Source organism: Styela clava, chromosome 11 (genome assembly GCF_964204865.1).
Source record: "Styela clava chromosome 11, kaStyClav1.hap1.2, whole genome shotgun sequence".
Classification (NCBI taxonomy): domain Eukaryota; kingdom Metazoa; phylum Chordata; class Ascidiacea; order Stolidobranchia; family Styelidae; genus Styela; species Styela clava.
Genome location: NC_135260.1, coordinates 6,226,240 through 6,241,710, shown reverse-complemented (window position 1 = coordinate 6,241,710; position 15,471 = coordinate 6,226,240). Strand labels below are relative to the sequence as shown.

Sequence of the window (15,471 nt, the reverse complement as noted above, 5' to 3'; positions counted from 1 at the left end):
CATTTGGTGTATAGAAATACCTCGCCAGTTGTTGGCCGAACCGACCTGCCCTGCGACCATCTAGAAAATTATGTGCTCTATTACGACTGACTTCCTCCACAAATACCACCCATGTGGATGCATAAATATACAAAAATTGCCTGGTTAAGTATCTCATACTTATCCCGACGAAAGGAAAAACGGCTCAATCGTATGAAGAACCACGGCGTTTCGTTTGTGAGAACAGTAAACCAGGTAATTTTACCATACGCACTTGGGCGAAGTTGGAATTTGTAATCAACCAGCACATTGGGTCAACCACACTTCTACGGGGAGAAGGCCAGTAACCCGCTCCACCTCAACCATCAGTGCCATAGAAAACATGTTCCTATCGCAGAAGCACTGGATCAAAAGTCTTCGCCCCCCATATGATTAAGCTTTATCGTCATTCATTTCCCGGGGATAAATACTAAACCACCGTAGGAAACTAGAATAATTTAAAAAATTCATAAGTCGAATATTTTGGGGCAATGCCAGTATGCAATATTTTATTTTGATAATATATATAAATATGCAAGTAATAAATTAATACATAAATAAAAATAAATGTATATAAGTAAATAAATTTATCGATTTACAATTAAACATATCAACGTGTTGCGTAACTACAACTAAAATAAATAGTTCATTTTAGGATAACAATTGAATCTTCAATAAAATATTTTAGAGAATTGGTCATTTCTCTGAGAACAAAATAATATAAAAAAGGCTATATCAAGTACTATAAAATGTTCACGGAAAATTTAATTGTTAGTCGTTGATTTAGCTCAGCATAGTTTTGTGCTAAAATCATATTTAAATGTTCACGGCCTGCTTTTGAATGAAAACTGAAAATAACGAACTTCAGTACTTAAAAATTGAAAGACTAACTGCATTTTATGGTCAAATTTTGCAGTTTTAAAGATTAACAGTGCAAAACAAATTAATATATATATAGACAAAACCAAATTGTGCCGTCTGCATTTGAAATGAATTTTCAAACAATCGTATGAAATAAAACGTAATATACCTAAATAAAATTAAGTTAAAATTGGAATAATCCAATAAAACGTTTTACAGCTTACGTCATTTTACTTCAAACAGCGGTACCGGTACAATCTTAGCTGGGCATCCAGCTACTGATAAAAACGAGGGGGGCAGGCATCACGGAGATGGTCAAGCGCTACCGGATGAAAATAAATAGTAAAATAGTGGATGAAATATCGAGTACCATAAGACCCAAATATATTTAACCTTCAACCATCTTTGAGTAACTGAAACTCGAAATCGATTACCCCCTTAGTTGAAGCGATTATTTCACAAAAACTTAGAATAAAAGATCGATATGAATACTTCTTGGAATGGTAGACTCACGTGAGCCAAGACGTCGTTGTAAGCCACACGGTTAGGTTGTGTTATTGACATTCTACTTTACCAGGATAAATATTCCTATTTAAGGTTGAGATGACAGGGCAGGACCTAGAATATAACTTACACGTGAAAACTGGATAGACGATAAATCATAGCAAGCAGAATAAAGTTTGTTCGGTGTAAACATGCGATAAATCAAAATCTATAGCGACGGTTAGATATTATAAAAGGGAGTTTAACGGTTTATCTTAGCGAGGATGTTTATTTCTATGCAGGCCACTGCTATCAGTTATAACAGGTACCGTGTAGAAGACGGAATGAAAGTACCGTCTTGGGCGACGCCGTGAAACATAATATATGTATATGAGCAAGTGTTTATCGCACTTATAGAACGTCTAATGTTTGCTCTAAAATATAATTTATAAAACGAGATAATGAGTGTGTAAAAACATCAACACGAACACTTCGTTGTGGCTTTCTTTTCATTTTTTGTATCGGTTGAAATCGAACCCGTCATCTTGGGAATTCCAAATCTTGGTTTTTCTTCGTGGGCACTTTCTAGAAATTCCACCATTCTCTTCATAACCATGTCCAGCAGCTCATTGACGGCCTTTTTAACGTTATATCCCGTCTTTGCACTTGTTTCAATGTAGCGCACGCTGAAAAATAAATGCAAAATAATAATAATCAGATATTGAACTGCTAGTTGGCAGTATGGAGTAATGAAAACAGGTGTAAGTGATCCATTAGATGTCACTAGGGAGTAAAGTTTAAAATCGATCAAAATTCACGTTTCCGTCAAAATCCCTTTTAATTTTTGTTTTATGAAAAAAATAAATGAATTTGAGGGACAACTTCATTATAAATACATTAAGATAGACTTGAGGTTTGATCTCTTAAAGCGAGTATCCGGTATTGGGTTTTTATTTCCAATACCAGACCAGTTTTAGATATTATCTTATACCCAGGTCACGCATTGCGATGATTACTGCACGAGACAGATTTCGGATCCGCTACATTTTGTATATATATATAAATTTTAGCAGAAAATACTGAATTTGAAATCAGATTAATAGGACTAGGAATAGATCTGTCGAATTCTGCTACTGGCTGTCTCAATAGCCAAATAAAAGTGCAGCTTTCAAAATAATATAGTTTTCTTAATTTAGTAGTTGTATCAACGGATTATACCATCATGCGTATAGATGGATGCTTGCATAAAGCAAATTTCAAATGATCAAAATGATTACTTGTTGAGAGTCATATCTTAGGCAGGTGAAAAGATACCAAAACATCATCAGAAACTCGATAATGTTCCCTAAAGCTGTTTCTGTGCAACCAATCCCCTATTTCCCAACATGAGTCATTTTTATTAAAACACATCAAAATAATCCACCACTTCTGTAAACATAAACTTGAATATTCTTTATTCTTGGAATAATAATGGTTTGAATATTATAACGATCAAAAAATTAAAGCAAAAAAAGTAAGTTAATTTATCTGGCATTTCCATGTAAAGCCCAATGACTATTCCTAGGCTATTCTCCAACATATCAGATGAAAATATATATAAAAAAATTAATTCTATATAACGTTTGTTTTTTTACGAAAAATATTACGATTTATATATATTTCTAAGGGCTGAAAATATAGTGGATACTTGGTTAAGTTGCAAGATATTTTTGACGATCGATAGTTTTTTTTTACTTTGTTATTAATTTTATATCAATATTTTAGTTTGTGCCAACAAATATTTTTTGTTTTGTTTTCTGAAACATTTTAATTTGGACGATCGAAAAAGGTAGAAATTCTATTCTTTTTTTGTCAGTAGATATATTCCTCAGCGAATATTTCAAAACATTATTTTTCGTGCAAAGCATTGATATTGGTTTAATAAATTAGTATATTGACTAGCCAATTGCTAAATTATTGTGCTTAACGTCGAGTCAAAATTGAATCAAAATTCATTTTATTTTTGGGTATGACCGATAAGAGAAAAGGAAACTAGACAGAAACTTGATTTCTAAATTGTGATCAGGGATGGCCGAAACCGAATATTTCATTATTCAAAATATTTTCTGAGAAATTATTTCCGAATAAGAAGTATCGAATGCATTCTAAATTGGGGGCAGGATCATGTAGTAAAATACATGAATCACTACATCTTCATGATAATCACATCTACAACGACATGAATATAAAGGTCATTGTTTTCTTCGTTTGTTATCGTACGCTTTGATCTACTTGTCTGGCAACTCGAAATCTCTGGTTTTCAAACATAAAGATTGTAAATCATTTCTTAATTCGAAATTTTCTCATACAGAATATAACGGAATTCGAATTATTCGAATATTCGACCCGTTTTGAATAAAGTCCAGTTACAATTTTATTTTTGCTATTAGGTCAGTTCTTGATATATCTTAACCAGGTTTGCTGTTTTTTAATCAGTAATTGTTTAAATATTTTTAATTAATTTAATACATCTGGGAGTGCTAGAACAATATATGCTATCGATGAATTTCATTTTCAATTTTAAATTTTTTAGGACTTCATGGACATCCTTATAGTATTCGATTTGCAAATTTGTCCATATTCATTTGCAAAAGAGCAGAACTGGAGGGAGTAGAGTGGATTAAGTAATATACGCGTCACCGGATAAAAAGCTCTTTCAGTGTTAGTCTTCTGACATATTCATAATAAACTATCCATCTTATGATCAAAATAGGAGTCAAGTGTTGGGGGGGCGGAATGCTTTTTAAATCTTCTTTAGCTAGAATTGAGTCATTTTAGTCTCATTTGAAGATCTTTCTGCGACTCTGGCCTGTCTGATATATCTGCTTTCATAAATTGCGTTCCAGACGGGAGCGACGTTTTAACAAGCACACGAAGAACTGCTCTGCGTTTCAGTTTTTGTTTCCGGTCCTACATTTCCTGGTTCACCGGACTTTCCGGTTTTAGGGTCCATGCCGGATACATAGTCCCTCATACGCTTCATAACCATGTCCAATAAAGTGTTTATTGCCTTTGTTACATTGTTCCCTGTAGCGGCACTTGTCTCCATATAAGGTACACTGAAAAGTTAAATTCTGGTTTGTTAGTTGCATATGCCAGTTTGTTAGTTCATGTTAAGTAAAAAAAACATTAACATTGATGAAGGTAAAATGTATAAAGCACTGATTCAAGTTTCAGGGCGCGATGGCCTTGTGGGGCCATTACCTTTCAATAGACATCTTCCTAGTTCACGTAACCACAATATTTACTGGGTTTCGATTAGATATGCCGAAGTCATTTTGAATAGTCCACATTTCGTGATGGAAGCAATTGATAAAGCTGCTTCAACGTCCATTATAGCTTAATCACCACACTTCACTTGATACTCCCGGAGTGTGTGTACTAGGTAAGGGTTAGGCCATAATTTTATTTCGATTTTCCTTATTTTAGTTCTATTACGAGTTCGGGGACTGTCTGTCGTAACCAAGTGAATATACATCTGCCCATAGGTTTCAGTCCTTGATGTAAAAGAGGCGAACAAAATTAGTTACCATCGTATTGGTACACACACTTCTGGAGCGTCCTTCACTTTAAAGTTTTATTCCTAAAATCATGCACAGATTGATGGGGGTGGGGTGATGGGGGCTTTGGGACGCAAGGTAGTCTCAATGACCCCAAACGCGGGTAGTTTGATGTGCAGTAAAACTCATCTCACACGATAAATAAGCGACCGATAGCTAAAAAATTATAGCAATTAAGTATTTACAGTCACTATTACCATCGAATATCTCACTTTAATTCATTAGCAAGTTGTTGTCCTTGTTTTTCACTGACTGCTCTGTTTTCTAGATCGCATTTATTGCCGATCAATATAATATCTGGATTTTCACAATAAGCTTCTTCTTTTATTTCACCTAAAAATAAAACAACAAAAAAAGGTTATTTGAAATTAGTGCGTTATCGATATTGTGCTTTCAAAATGCCTATTTTAAAAAAACACTTATTATAAATGCATAAAATGGAAAATATACAATACATAGGTGATTATTAATACAAGTAAATGCAATAGTTTCTAGTATAAAATATTCCACGTGACTAAAAATAAACTGCAAAAGTATAATAATAAACTGAAGTACATCCTTTTATACACCTTTGAATAGGAACGGACATGTGGTCTTGATCGCCAACAGTCTCCTCCTTAGAGCGTTATTGGACTGTCATATAGACAGCAGTTTAAGTCTAGGAATGGATGTACGGTCTCATGCGCAGAGACTTGTTGGGCTGTCATATATACAGCAAATTGGGAGTTGGAATATGGTTCATCTTAATTTTAAACCAATGGTTCTCAAACGATTGGGCGTGCCTCGCAAGGGGGCTTAGACAATTTTTTGAGGGGATGCGAAGCTAATTAAAAATATGAATATTTGTTGGATTTGATTTTTCCCGCCCTATTTTGGATACTTACATTTCAAAACTTTACATTTATTTCACTATTACGTATCTACGTATTCTCAAAGTGTTTTTTTTAATACATGCTGTCGCCTTACTATCTGTTAATTGTAGCTTATTGTTAGCTAGGTATTTTTGAGGCCTTAAGAATGTTTATACGAATGTGCATTCATTGTTTAAAACAGAGTTATATGGCCGTGTTACTAATTTCCCGTTTATTGAACACGAATTGCGCACTGTGTGGAGGTTCGGCGATCTCGTTTCAGTTATGTGGTGGTAAACGAAGTCGGGAGTTTTTCGATGAGAAAGGCAACCTACTACCACATTAAAAGATTTGCTAGTACTTCCTTTAGGCTTTCGTGTCCATATATTTAGAATTGTAATCTTGTTCATCTGGTGTCTGATTTATCTTAAAAGTGACTAGGTCGGTCTTGTTGGGGTTAAACCTGTTCGCTGTTTCAATTTTGCTGCGGAATTCAAAAACGTCGCAAACATTGTTTATTTTGTTTTGCATATTTCATGAACTATACCACATCGCATAGAATATTCTATTCCAATGATCAAACGTGCACAGTTGGCAAATTCGATCATTCAAGCCAAATGTATAAAGAGCGCGTTTACTCTATAGGTCGTCAATGCAGTCCATCTCTCATGTGTGCGAGTGCAATAGGTCTTACAGAGCTTACTAGGATGGGTTGTTAATTCTTTTATACATTGATATTTTTAAGTGTAATTCGTGACTTAGGATATATTACTTTTTAGATAATATTATTCATTGTCGTTAGAGGCTCTGGCTTATCCGCGGAATTCTAAGCAATTTTTATGATAAATTTCCATATGTGTAATTTCCTTACACATGGAGTCTTTTTGGAGGTTCGTGTCAGCCTATATTTGTAAGTTTAGTGCATATAGGGTGTCAATAGAATCTTAATTTTTTTTTTAAATTGCAAAGACAATTTATCGATTCCATATATTGTTTCGGCCCTCACAGATGTATTAAATAAAGTAAAAATAATTACAAAATTACTGATTAAAAAACAGCAAACCTGGTAAAGATATTTTGAGAACTGACCTCATAACAAAATTGAAGTTGTAAATGAACTTTATAGACACCCTGTATATCTATTTAATGCAGGGGTATAAACGTATGAATATTGTCAAACTTACTGACTGTGCATATACGGCCGGTATTGCGATACAAGAATAATATAATGAAATGGTTTGATTATTTAAAAATCATTAAGGAAATGAACTCGATGTTTTTGTTTTTATACCAAGCTATTTGAACCGGATATCACCTTGGATAGCCCGAGCATGAATAACGTTAATGTAAAAAGTGAATTGATTTAATAGGCGCTAGAGTGTGTAACTATCAACTGTCCTTTAACCATTTCAAAATATACGGTCTTGCCGGTTATAAAGCATTTTGTCATGTGATATTCAAAACATGTTACTAATATTGCACTCAACGACGAAAATAAATTTTAGGGAGTAGAAGCTTTTTGATGTCCATAAACAATTTGAGAATTCTCACGGTTTGAAATGTTGTTTCCAAACATGTGCAATAAACACCAGACCATTCGTGTAATATCTGGGCATTAATTAAGTTTCAAAATAATTGTACACCTTTTATACATAACAGTTATGTATGATCGAGTGTTTACTGTTTAAATTAGGGGTGGGCAAATATTAGAGGGTCAGATAGAAATAACTGGGTTTAACCGCGGGCCGCACCTTTATTTAACATAGGCTATCTAGTGTTTGCAGGCACAGAAATGTTGGGTATTGGTCTTATGACACGCGTTTTTCGCACAAGCTATCTGTTGGGGCATTGTGAAGTCATAAACGTAAGCAAATTGGACTCAGGTATACAGGCTTCGCAACTCAAAGAGATTAAAATTATTCGCACGTATTTATTCAAATTGAAAACTCGTTTCGCGGTCGCGCATCATTCAAAATTGGCATTTTCCCGCGTGCCGCATAAATTTTCCTTGAGGGCCACAGGTCGCACACCCATGATTTGAATCCTTTGAGATGGATCTTGATTTTTTTTCGATGTGACCGTGAAATTTCAACCAGGTTTGAATTTGCATAAAAAAACTTACTGAGCCAGTCTCTGACTGAATGAAAAGTTTCTACATTTCCAACATCAAATAAAAGGAGAAATCCCATTCCATCTCTGAAGAATGCTTTTGTTAAACTTCGGTACCTGGAATAAGGAAGAATAGTGTTATACATAACTATTACTACTTGGACTATTTCAAATTTTTACCATCTGCAGGTCCACCATATGAGGAATAGACAGACTGATATATAATCTGTGTTCTTAGACTAGATTAGGATAATTTGGTGGTATTTTTTAAGTAAATGATATATATACAGAAAAATGTGGCATTATGGTAACCCAACTCGTCCTAAACCAAGACAAACACAATTACCGACAACTGATTAGAAAAGTAGTGGTGGACAACATCAAGATAGACCAAATATATGAAAGTGTAAAATATCATGCAAAAATACCCAATAATTTCGTTTGTGACATTTTTGCATACACCACTCGTGTACCTCAGCGAAAACATTATTGTCCAGAGTACAATGCAGTAATGTACAAGGACAACACAACAATTTTAACAGAACATACTTTGGTTGTGTATAAAACGCCACTTCCAGAAGCTTAATTTGCATGTCAAGAAAGGCAGTCAGGGTAAGGCTTGTCGATTGATAAAAGCGAGTTTCCAGCTTCTCAATTACACAATGTGCAGCAAGTAGCTTACCGGCATTCATGCGATGAGTCAGACTGTGTATCTCACAATAGACGGATGTAATGCGTCTTCATTAAATATATAGAACTTCGCAGAATTTATCCTACCACGCTAAAGTAACATACAGTAATATGCCGAGTAGGGCAACAAATCGTTTCACCGAATTAAACATATGCAATTGCACGTTTCATGTAACGCACGCAAGATGTGGGAAGCTGGTGCCGTTATGCAAACGCACCTACACATAAGCACAACAATGTCATCGAAAAGTAGAACAACCGGGACTAACTTTTAAAATACACGAACTATGCAATATATTTTATAGTTTTTGCAAGCATCTTTTCGTAAATTAGGTTTAAGATGGAAAATTCTGACATCAAAATGATGTATTTTATAATAGGGAATATTTATCAACACAAGCACGCGTTTTCATAATATTATTTCTGTAATATAATGCTTTGAAATTAATATTCTTCAGGCGAAATTATCACAAACAGTGTGGATTAATTCCAGTGGATATTCATGGACGACATGCAGGCCGCCTATCTTTTTTTTTATAGTATATTGACGCTTCAATCTTACCCATGCTGTGCACGCACGAGTAGGGCTAGGCATATGATGAATAGAATCGAATATTTTTATCAAATCGAATATCGAATACTTGCAAAATATGTATTTTTAATGACTGTTTTATTGTAATGGTCCTTCTGACACATAAATTAGTGGAAACACGTAATCTATCGCCCAGGCAGTTCGCTGAGTGTTCCTACACAGTGGGTAACACGTTTCATCAATAACTCACTCGGAAAAAATAGTCCCATGTAGGAATTGCATTTTATAAATTTGACATGAATAAAAAAATGAGCGATTCATCTCGACCTGCGGACGGACAAAAAAAATGGCTGCGATTCGAAATACTATTTACTATTCGATTTAAAATTCCCAGCCCTACGTACGAGTCATAATTTCTATGCCTATCTTTCGCTTATGCAGATCTCGCGGAATTATATTCAAATAAGTTATACACAGTCAAGGTAGTAACTACAAAATATACACTTCCGCAAGGTTTGACTTATATATAAATATGTCTTAGACATCTCAGTACCTTTCCTGTCCAGCAGTATCCCAAATTTGTAAATGTATTTTCTTTTTGACTTCTTCACCGTCGTCTTCTGGGAAATCATATTCCTTAAAAATGATTTTCAGAGTAAAAACTATCAGAATGCAATAAATATTGTCATATTAATAATCTATTAGGCATGATTTATTCACTGTTAACCAGTGCTTAAAAACTAATAAACAGAAAACTGCCTAGCATTTTAGAGAATAAACGCCTACTCAACTTAACCCTCAAACAATCAACTCAAACAATATTAATATTCTAATGTGCTTGGAAATTTCGCCAAACCGACCAGCGTTTACGTGGAACACCCTACGGCGACGTGAAATCAAGCAATCCTGTCGCACATAAATATGAATAACAGAATTCGAACCTGAGAACCCACGCAGGGTAATAACAGGTGCTATGGCATATTCCTAACTCTTAGCTCATCCGCCGTGTCTACTGCCCACAAGCAACCGGATACTTTTACTATCATAATTAACGTTTAAATCACACGCATATTGTGATGTTTTAAATTTGTTTAATGTCTAAGTTTGACTCCCATTTTGTTGCATTGGCTTACTCACCAATTTCTTTAGCCTGAAGTCAACGCCCACAGTAGCTGTGAATCTACTTCTGAACTCTCCTTCCATATACCTGTGTAGAAAACATGTCTTACCAACACCGGAATCTCCCAGCAACATAAATTTGATTAAAAAGTCGTAGTTGGAGTCAAGAATGTCATCTGAAACATAAAAGTAATTCATTTTAAAATATAAGGAAAACCATTGAATATAACAAAGAGCCTATTGTGTACATGCAGCCGTGCAGAAGTTTTTTTCGAAAAAAGCAAGAATTACGTTTCAAATACACCAAGGACAAGGACAACCTACAATGTCGATCGTGTTTTGAGGTTAAAATATTCATATTCAAAAATTTAAATATTGGAACTTAATATTTTTTGTCGAAGGACGAGATGTGCATAGAAGTAATTAATGTTTGTCAAAACGTTCAATTCAACACAATACACTAGTTTACTCACCACTGGCTGCTGTTGAGTTTGTCTCGGAGGAAGCCATTATTAATAAAACTATATTTCCCGTAATAAATATTAAAATATAGTTCTACTCTGAATTATCGCCTGAAAATGTAAAACAAGTATTTATGGGAAAACTGTACAATAGTAAGTTCGTATTCCACAGAAAGGATCAAAGTAACCTTTTCGTTCGGAAGCTTATCGTACTTCCAAATACTCAAGTATGGAAGAACTACTTCACTAATCAATGTCCAAAGGAAAATAAAGTTCCGACATAGAAAACGAAATGATATTCATGATTTATATATATCTTATATTTTATTAATACTATCAGACTGCCTATGAAACTGAATCACCTGATACATTAGGCCGCGACGAAACGTAGAAAAGCAACAATTTCCTTAAATTGTATTAAATTGAAAATTAAATTTATTAAATGGTTGCGAAAATTTTATTATTCGATTTTGATAGAAAACTAATGCAATCGTGTGTGCGTTTGAATACGACGCCATTAGTCTTGTTTGATAAAAGATTTCGTAGACGTTTCAGTTGCAAAAATTAAGACACCGCGACGAAAACAATATACAGTGTTAGTCAGGCAAGACTATTTTTTTAATATAGAAAGATGTTGCGATTATCATATAGCAAACATAAGCAAAACGCATTATATCTGTCTAAAATGCGCATTCAGGTATACGTATAAGTATATTTTGATTTCTCAACATTTCATGATACTTCTTACTTTCAATTATGAGAAGTTTAATACCCAACAAAAACAGTAATCGTTCATTACGATAAGTAGACAGTGGTTGAAATGTGACACGTTCAGCAATTTATACTTAAAAAATATTCTAACAGTGATGCCAAGTTGTAGAAATTTATTATTGTTAAAAATATTACGCACGGCATTTTTGCCGCGTGTACTTATTTTCGCAAAGCGACATAGAGCAAGAAGATTGAAATTTGAATTCTATCCATCAATCTTTCTTCATGAGATCGGTCTTAAAGATCGAGGGATTCATGATTATTTTTACATTTTCCAAAACAAAATAAGCGTGGAGAAGGATTATAGGTCGAGTTTCACGCAATGCGGATCTGCGTCCGACCCCGCATTCTGAATTATTTAAGAGGCTAAGAAGGAGATTGTGGATAAATAGGCGGACCAAGTGCAAGAGGTTGATAATGCTTTTATTACACATGTTACATGCCATCCCATGGTACATCCAAAAACGAATTTTGTGGTGAAGTCACTCCAACAAGCATATGTCAAAACAGTCACCAAATTCACACGTTAAGACGCATTGAAATTAAGACCAAAAATCGATCCAAAACTAGCAGGGCTCTGTTAGAAATCCAATTACACGTAACATAGAAATGAAAATCGCTGTTTAAAATCGGTTTAAAACTCGAACGACAATCCCTTTGGGATTGTGACTAACTGTCTCCACCGGCTTTTCTCCACAGATGACCAGTAGCCCGCACATCCGCAGGAAATGACTACACACTGTAAGTATTCTTGTATGGTCAGTGAAAATATTATCTACGAAACGGTGATCCAGAAGTATGTGCACCAAAATGTCGCACAACCTAAATCCTTACCGTTACACACACACACACACACATACTATTTTCAGGTTGTGCGACATCTTGGTGCACACACTTCTGGAGCTCCTACAAAACTCTATGGTGGTCTCATATTGTTTATTTCACTAGGAACTAAATGAGAACGCTTAGACTATATACAAATTTCAAGTGTCGAAATTGGAAACAACGTCTTATAGTCACCGCAGGGCCACTATACACAAACCTTGTAGGCGCCGAAAGCAATTTAATTCGTTTGACATTCCGATACATTTAGTCAATATATATTTAGACTGTATTCGCAATTGCCCTTTCTTTGTGTATATTAGTTTGCTTCACACAATACATAATAACAAGAAAAAATTCATTCAAATTTTTTATTAACTCGAATTAGGAGCTCAAGCAGAAACACATAACCCTTCTAAATTGAGAAATGTGAGTCTACAATAAAACTTTGGGGCTCCCGAAGTATGCGAACCAAGATGGCGGACATCGGAATGTAATATGTGTACTAGGTTAGGGTTAGGCCATAATTTTAGCTATAAATACTACGGGAGGCTCTTGGCTAGTCTTCGAACTGATAGTAGGACTAAAATAAGGAAAATTGGAAAAAATTTATCGCCTAACCCGAACCTGTTGCCCATGTTACGTTCCGATGTCCGCCATCTTGGTTCGCATACTTCGGGAGCACCAAAACTTTTTCTAACGATACGTGTACATAAGTCATTACAGTTAACAAATATACACTATTCAAAAAAAAAACCTATAAAAGCTTATTTCATTCCTCTGGCTGCTCTTAGCTTAAGCTTCTAAGACCTAAGTAATCCTATGGACAAACTCCTGCACGTTTCCGGCGATTGTACGAACGTATGATGAAAGGATTAGCAAGCAATTTCGCATACACAATTTGCAGACTCAGCGTGTGTCAACCGCCCCACGCAGGAATATTATGAACAGGCAATGTATAAATCCCATTACCTCGAGTAAATTGTCGGGCACAGAAAACTTAGTTCATGGGAATAATAAAGGAGATACAATGTGTCCATAAAGTCATTTTACAATTTCAAATTTGTTATGAAAATCAGTTCTCAATGTATCTTAACCAGGTTTGTTGTTTTTTAATCAGAAAAGTATTTTTACTTCATTCAATACATTTGTCCCAGATTAAATACAAAGAAAACATTTACGCGACACCTACAGTGCTGTTACTCGAAACCATAATCCCTCTTCATTCACCATATTTTTGTGTCGCGTCTGATATATTTAATGCGGCGTAATTCGCGACAAAATCATTTTAATCGATTTTTCTCATGCGGTAACGTACAACATTAATAATTTACTGCCAATGTCTAACTGGGATTCTAAGAGGGATAAACTATAATTGAAGATGATTTTAAAGTATTTTTGAACTGATGAAAATGCTAGAATACGTGAGTCAATTGAACATCTAACATTTAAACGGGTTGGGTACTCCCGTAGAATGTGTACCAAGCTACGGTTAGGCCATAATTTTAGTCCGATTTTCCTTATTTTAGTTCTATTACGAGTTCGGGAACTGTTTGTGTTAGCCAAGTGAATATACCCCCTGCCCATAGGTTTCCGTCCTATTACACAACTTGATGTAAAGTAGGCGAACAAAATTGTTTACTTCCATATTGGCACACATATTTCTGGAGCGCACTTTTTGAATAATCTAAACAAAGAAAATTAAATTATCATGCAGCCCTAACAATAATTCCAGTTATATTCGTATGTACGTATGTCATTAAAGATTTATTGTGGTCCCATCGAATGATATTGCCGGTGACCCCTGGGTGACATTGTTAGAACGAGTCACATTTTTAGGTACAACAACTGTGGAACTGCAACGGAAAAAACTGAAATCGAAAAATGAACCCATCTTAATGTTTATAATAGTTCTTTATAGGAATATATTCGTTGTAATGTACATTAAGATATTCGTTTTACCGCAGTTCTCGAGGATATTTTCAATTTGGCATAGACTAACTCATTCGTCACGAGATACTTCTAGGCATTGATTTAGTGAGAATGCGAACCCGTAAACACTAGATTGCCATCTAAACAACTATATTACGTAAGGATAAAAAGATTTGCAAGATTTGATATCACTTTGACCATTATAATAGCTGGTGATTTTGATATACCCAAACTTCTGCATCGCCATAAGGTTGACACAACTGATTTAAAAAAGCAACTCATTTCATGCAGCGTTTTTGGTCATATTCTAGTAATAAAAAATAAAATTATTTCTGTTCTGCGTAAAATGATACAATATAGAAAATATTATGCTATTTTATATATATATATGTACACAAAAAATTTGGTGAACTAATGTTTTAATCGAGAAGACTTGAATATATAGATTATTATGTCTTACATTATATTTTGTGATTCATGTGGCTAATTTTATTTTTTCAATTACACTTTTCTCGCAAAATATGGATACAAATCCCTGAGTATATTCATGCACAAGTAATCCTTATTTCTCTTTATATACCCGTAGACTAATTCTAAATCTACCAAGCATACGTCAAAGTGGATACCCGTACATTAATATTATATCTACATTTGCATTCACCTAAAACACAAATTCAATAAAAACCAAAAGACTGGTTTATAACTCACGAAAGACAATGTTCAGACGCGTCTGTGTTCCGCCCCGGTTCACAGAATTAAAAATCAATAACGAAGATTGAAAACTATTATTCTCTACCGGTACAACAAGGCTATATAATTATGTTTTTCATTCAAAATTACCTCTGACAAACAAAGGCGAGATGACGAAAAGGTCAATACCATTAGACAGAGGATAAGACGGACTTATGTATAAGTATCGAAGCGAATGGACATGTAAAGTCTGACTGATCAAAATGAAAAACTTTAAGAGAAAATGCAATGTCTGGCAAATAATATACGGAACCTAAATCATTTTAATATTGCGTTACTTCGACAAGGATCTTATGATTTCCTTTTCGCTTTTGTAGCAAGAAAAGAAACATCAATTATTTTTCGCTGTCGACTCCAATTCATACCTTAATTTTTTATTTCATTCAAATTAGTCGATAAATAGCAATGGCTTTATATAGAATCTCTCGGAACACTGAAAACAGTCGACGTTTTGTCTTGTCTTGCCGATTTGG

General features: G+C 34.6%; 1 protein-coding gene across 2 annotated transcripts; it reads right to left on the bottom strand.

Annotated features, from left to right (window-relative positions):
• Window positions 1-623: 623 nt before the first annotated feature.
• LOC120347816 (ras-related protein Rab-27B-like) lies at window positions 624-10,839 on the bottom strand. 2 transcript variants are annotated; one of them, XM_039417918.2, is made up of 6 exons: window positions 10,736-10,839; window positions 10,281-10,438; window positions 9,697-9,779; window positions 7,935-8,038; window positions 5,174-5,294; window positions 624-2,048 (listed from the first exon to the last, which is right to left on the bottom strand). In XM_039417918.2, exons 1-6 carry the CDS (start codon window positions 10,770-10,772, stop codon window positions 1,841-1,843), a joined length of 711 nt encoding a protein of 236 aa, XP_039273852.2. In that variant the 5' UTR covers window positions 10,773-10,839; the 3' UTR covers window positions 624-1,840. The 2 variants fall into 2 exon arrangements, with proteins under 2 accessions (XP_039273852.2, XP_039273853.1); XM_039417919.2 differs by lacking the exon at window positions 624-2,048 and adding an exon at window positions 2,789-4,460.
• Between the last annotated feature and the right edge of the window lie 4,632 nt (window positions 10,840-15,471).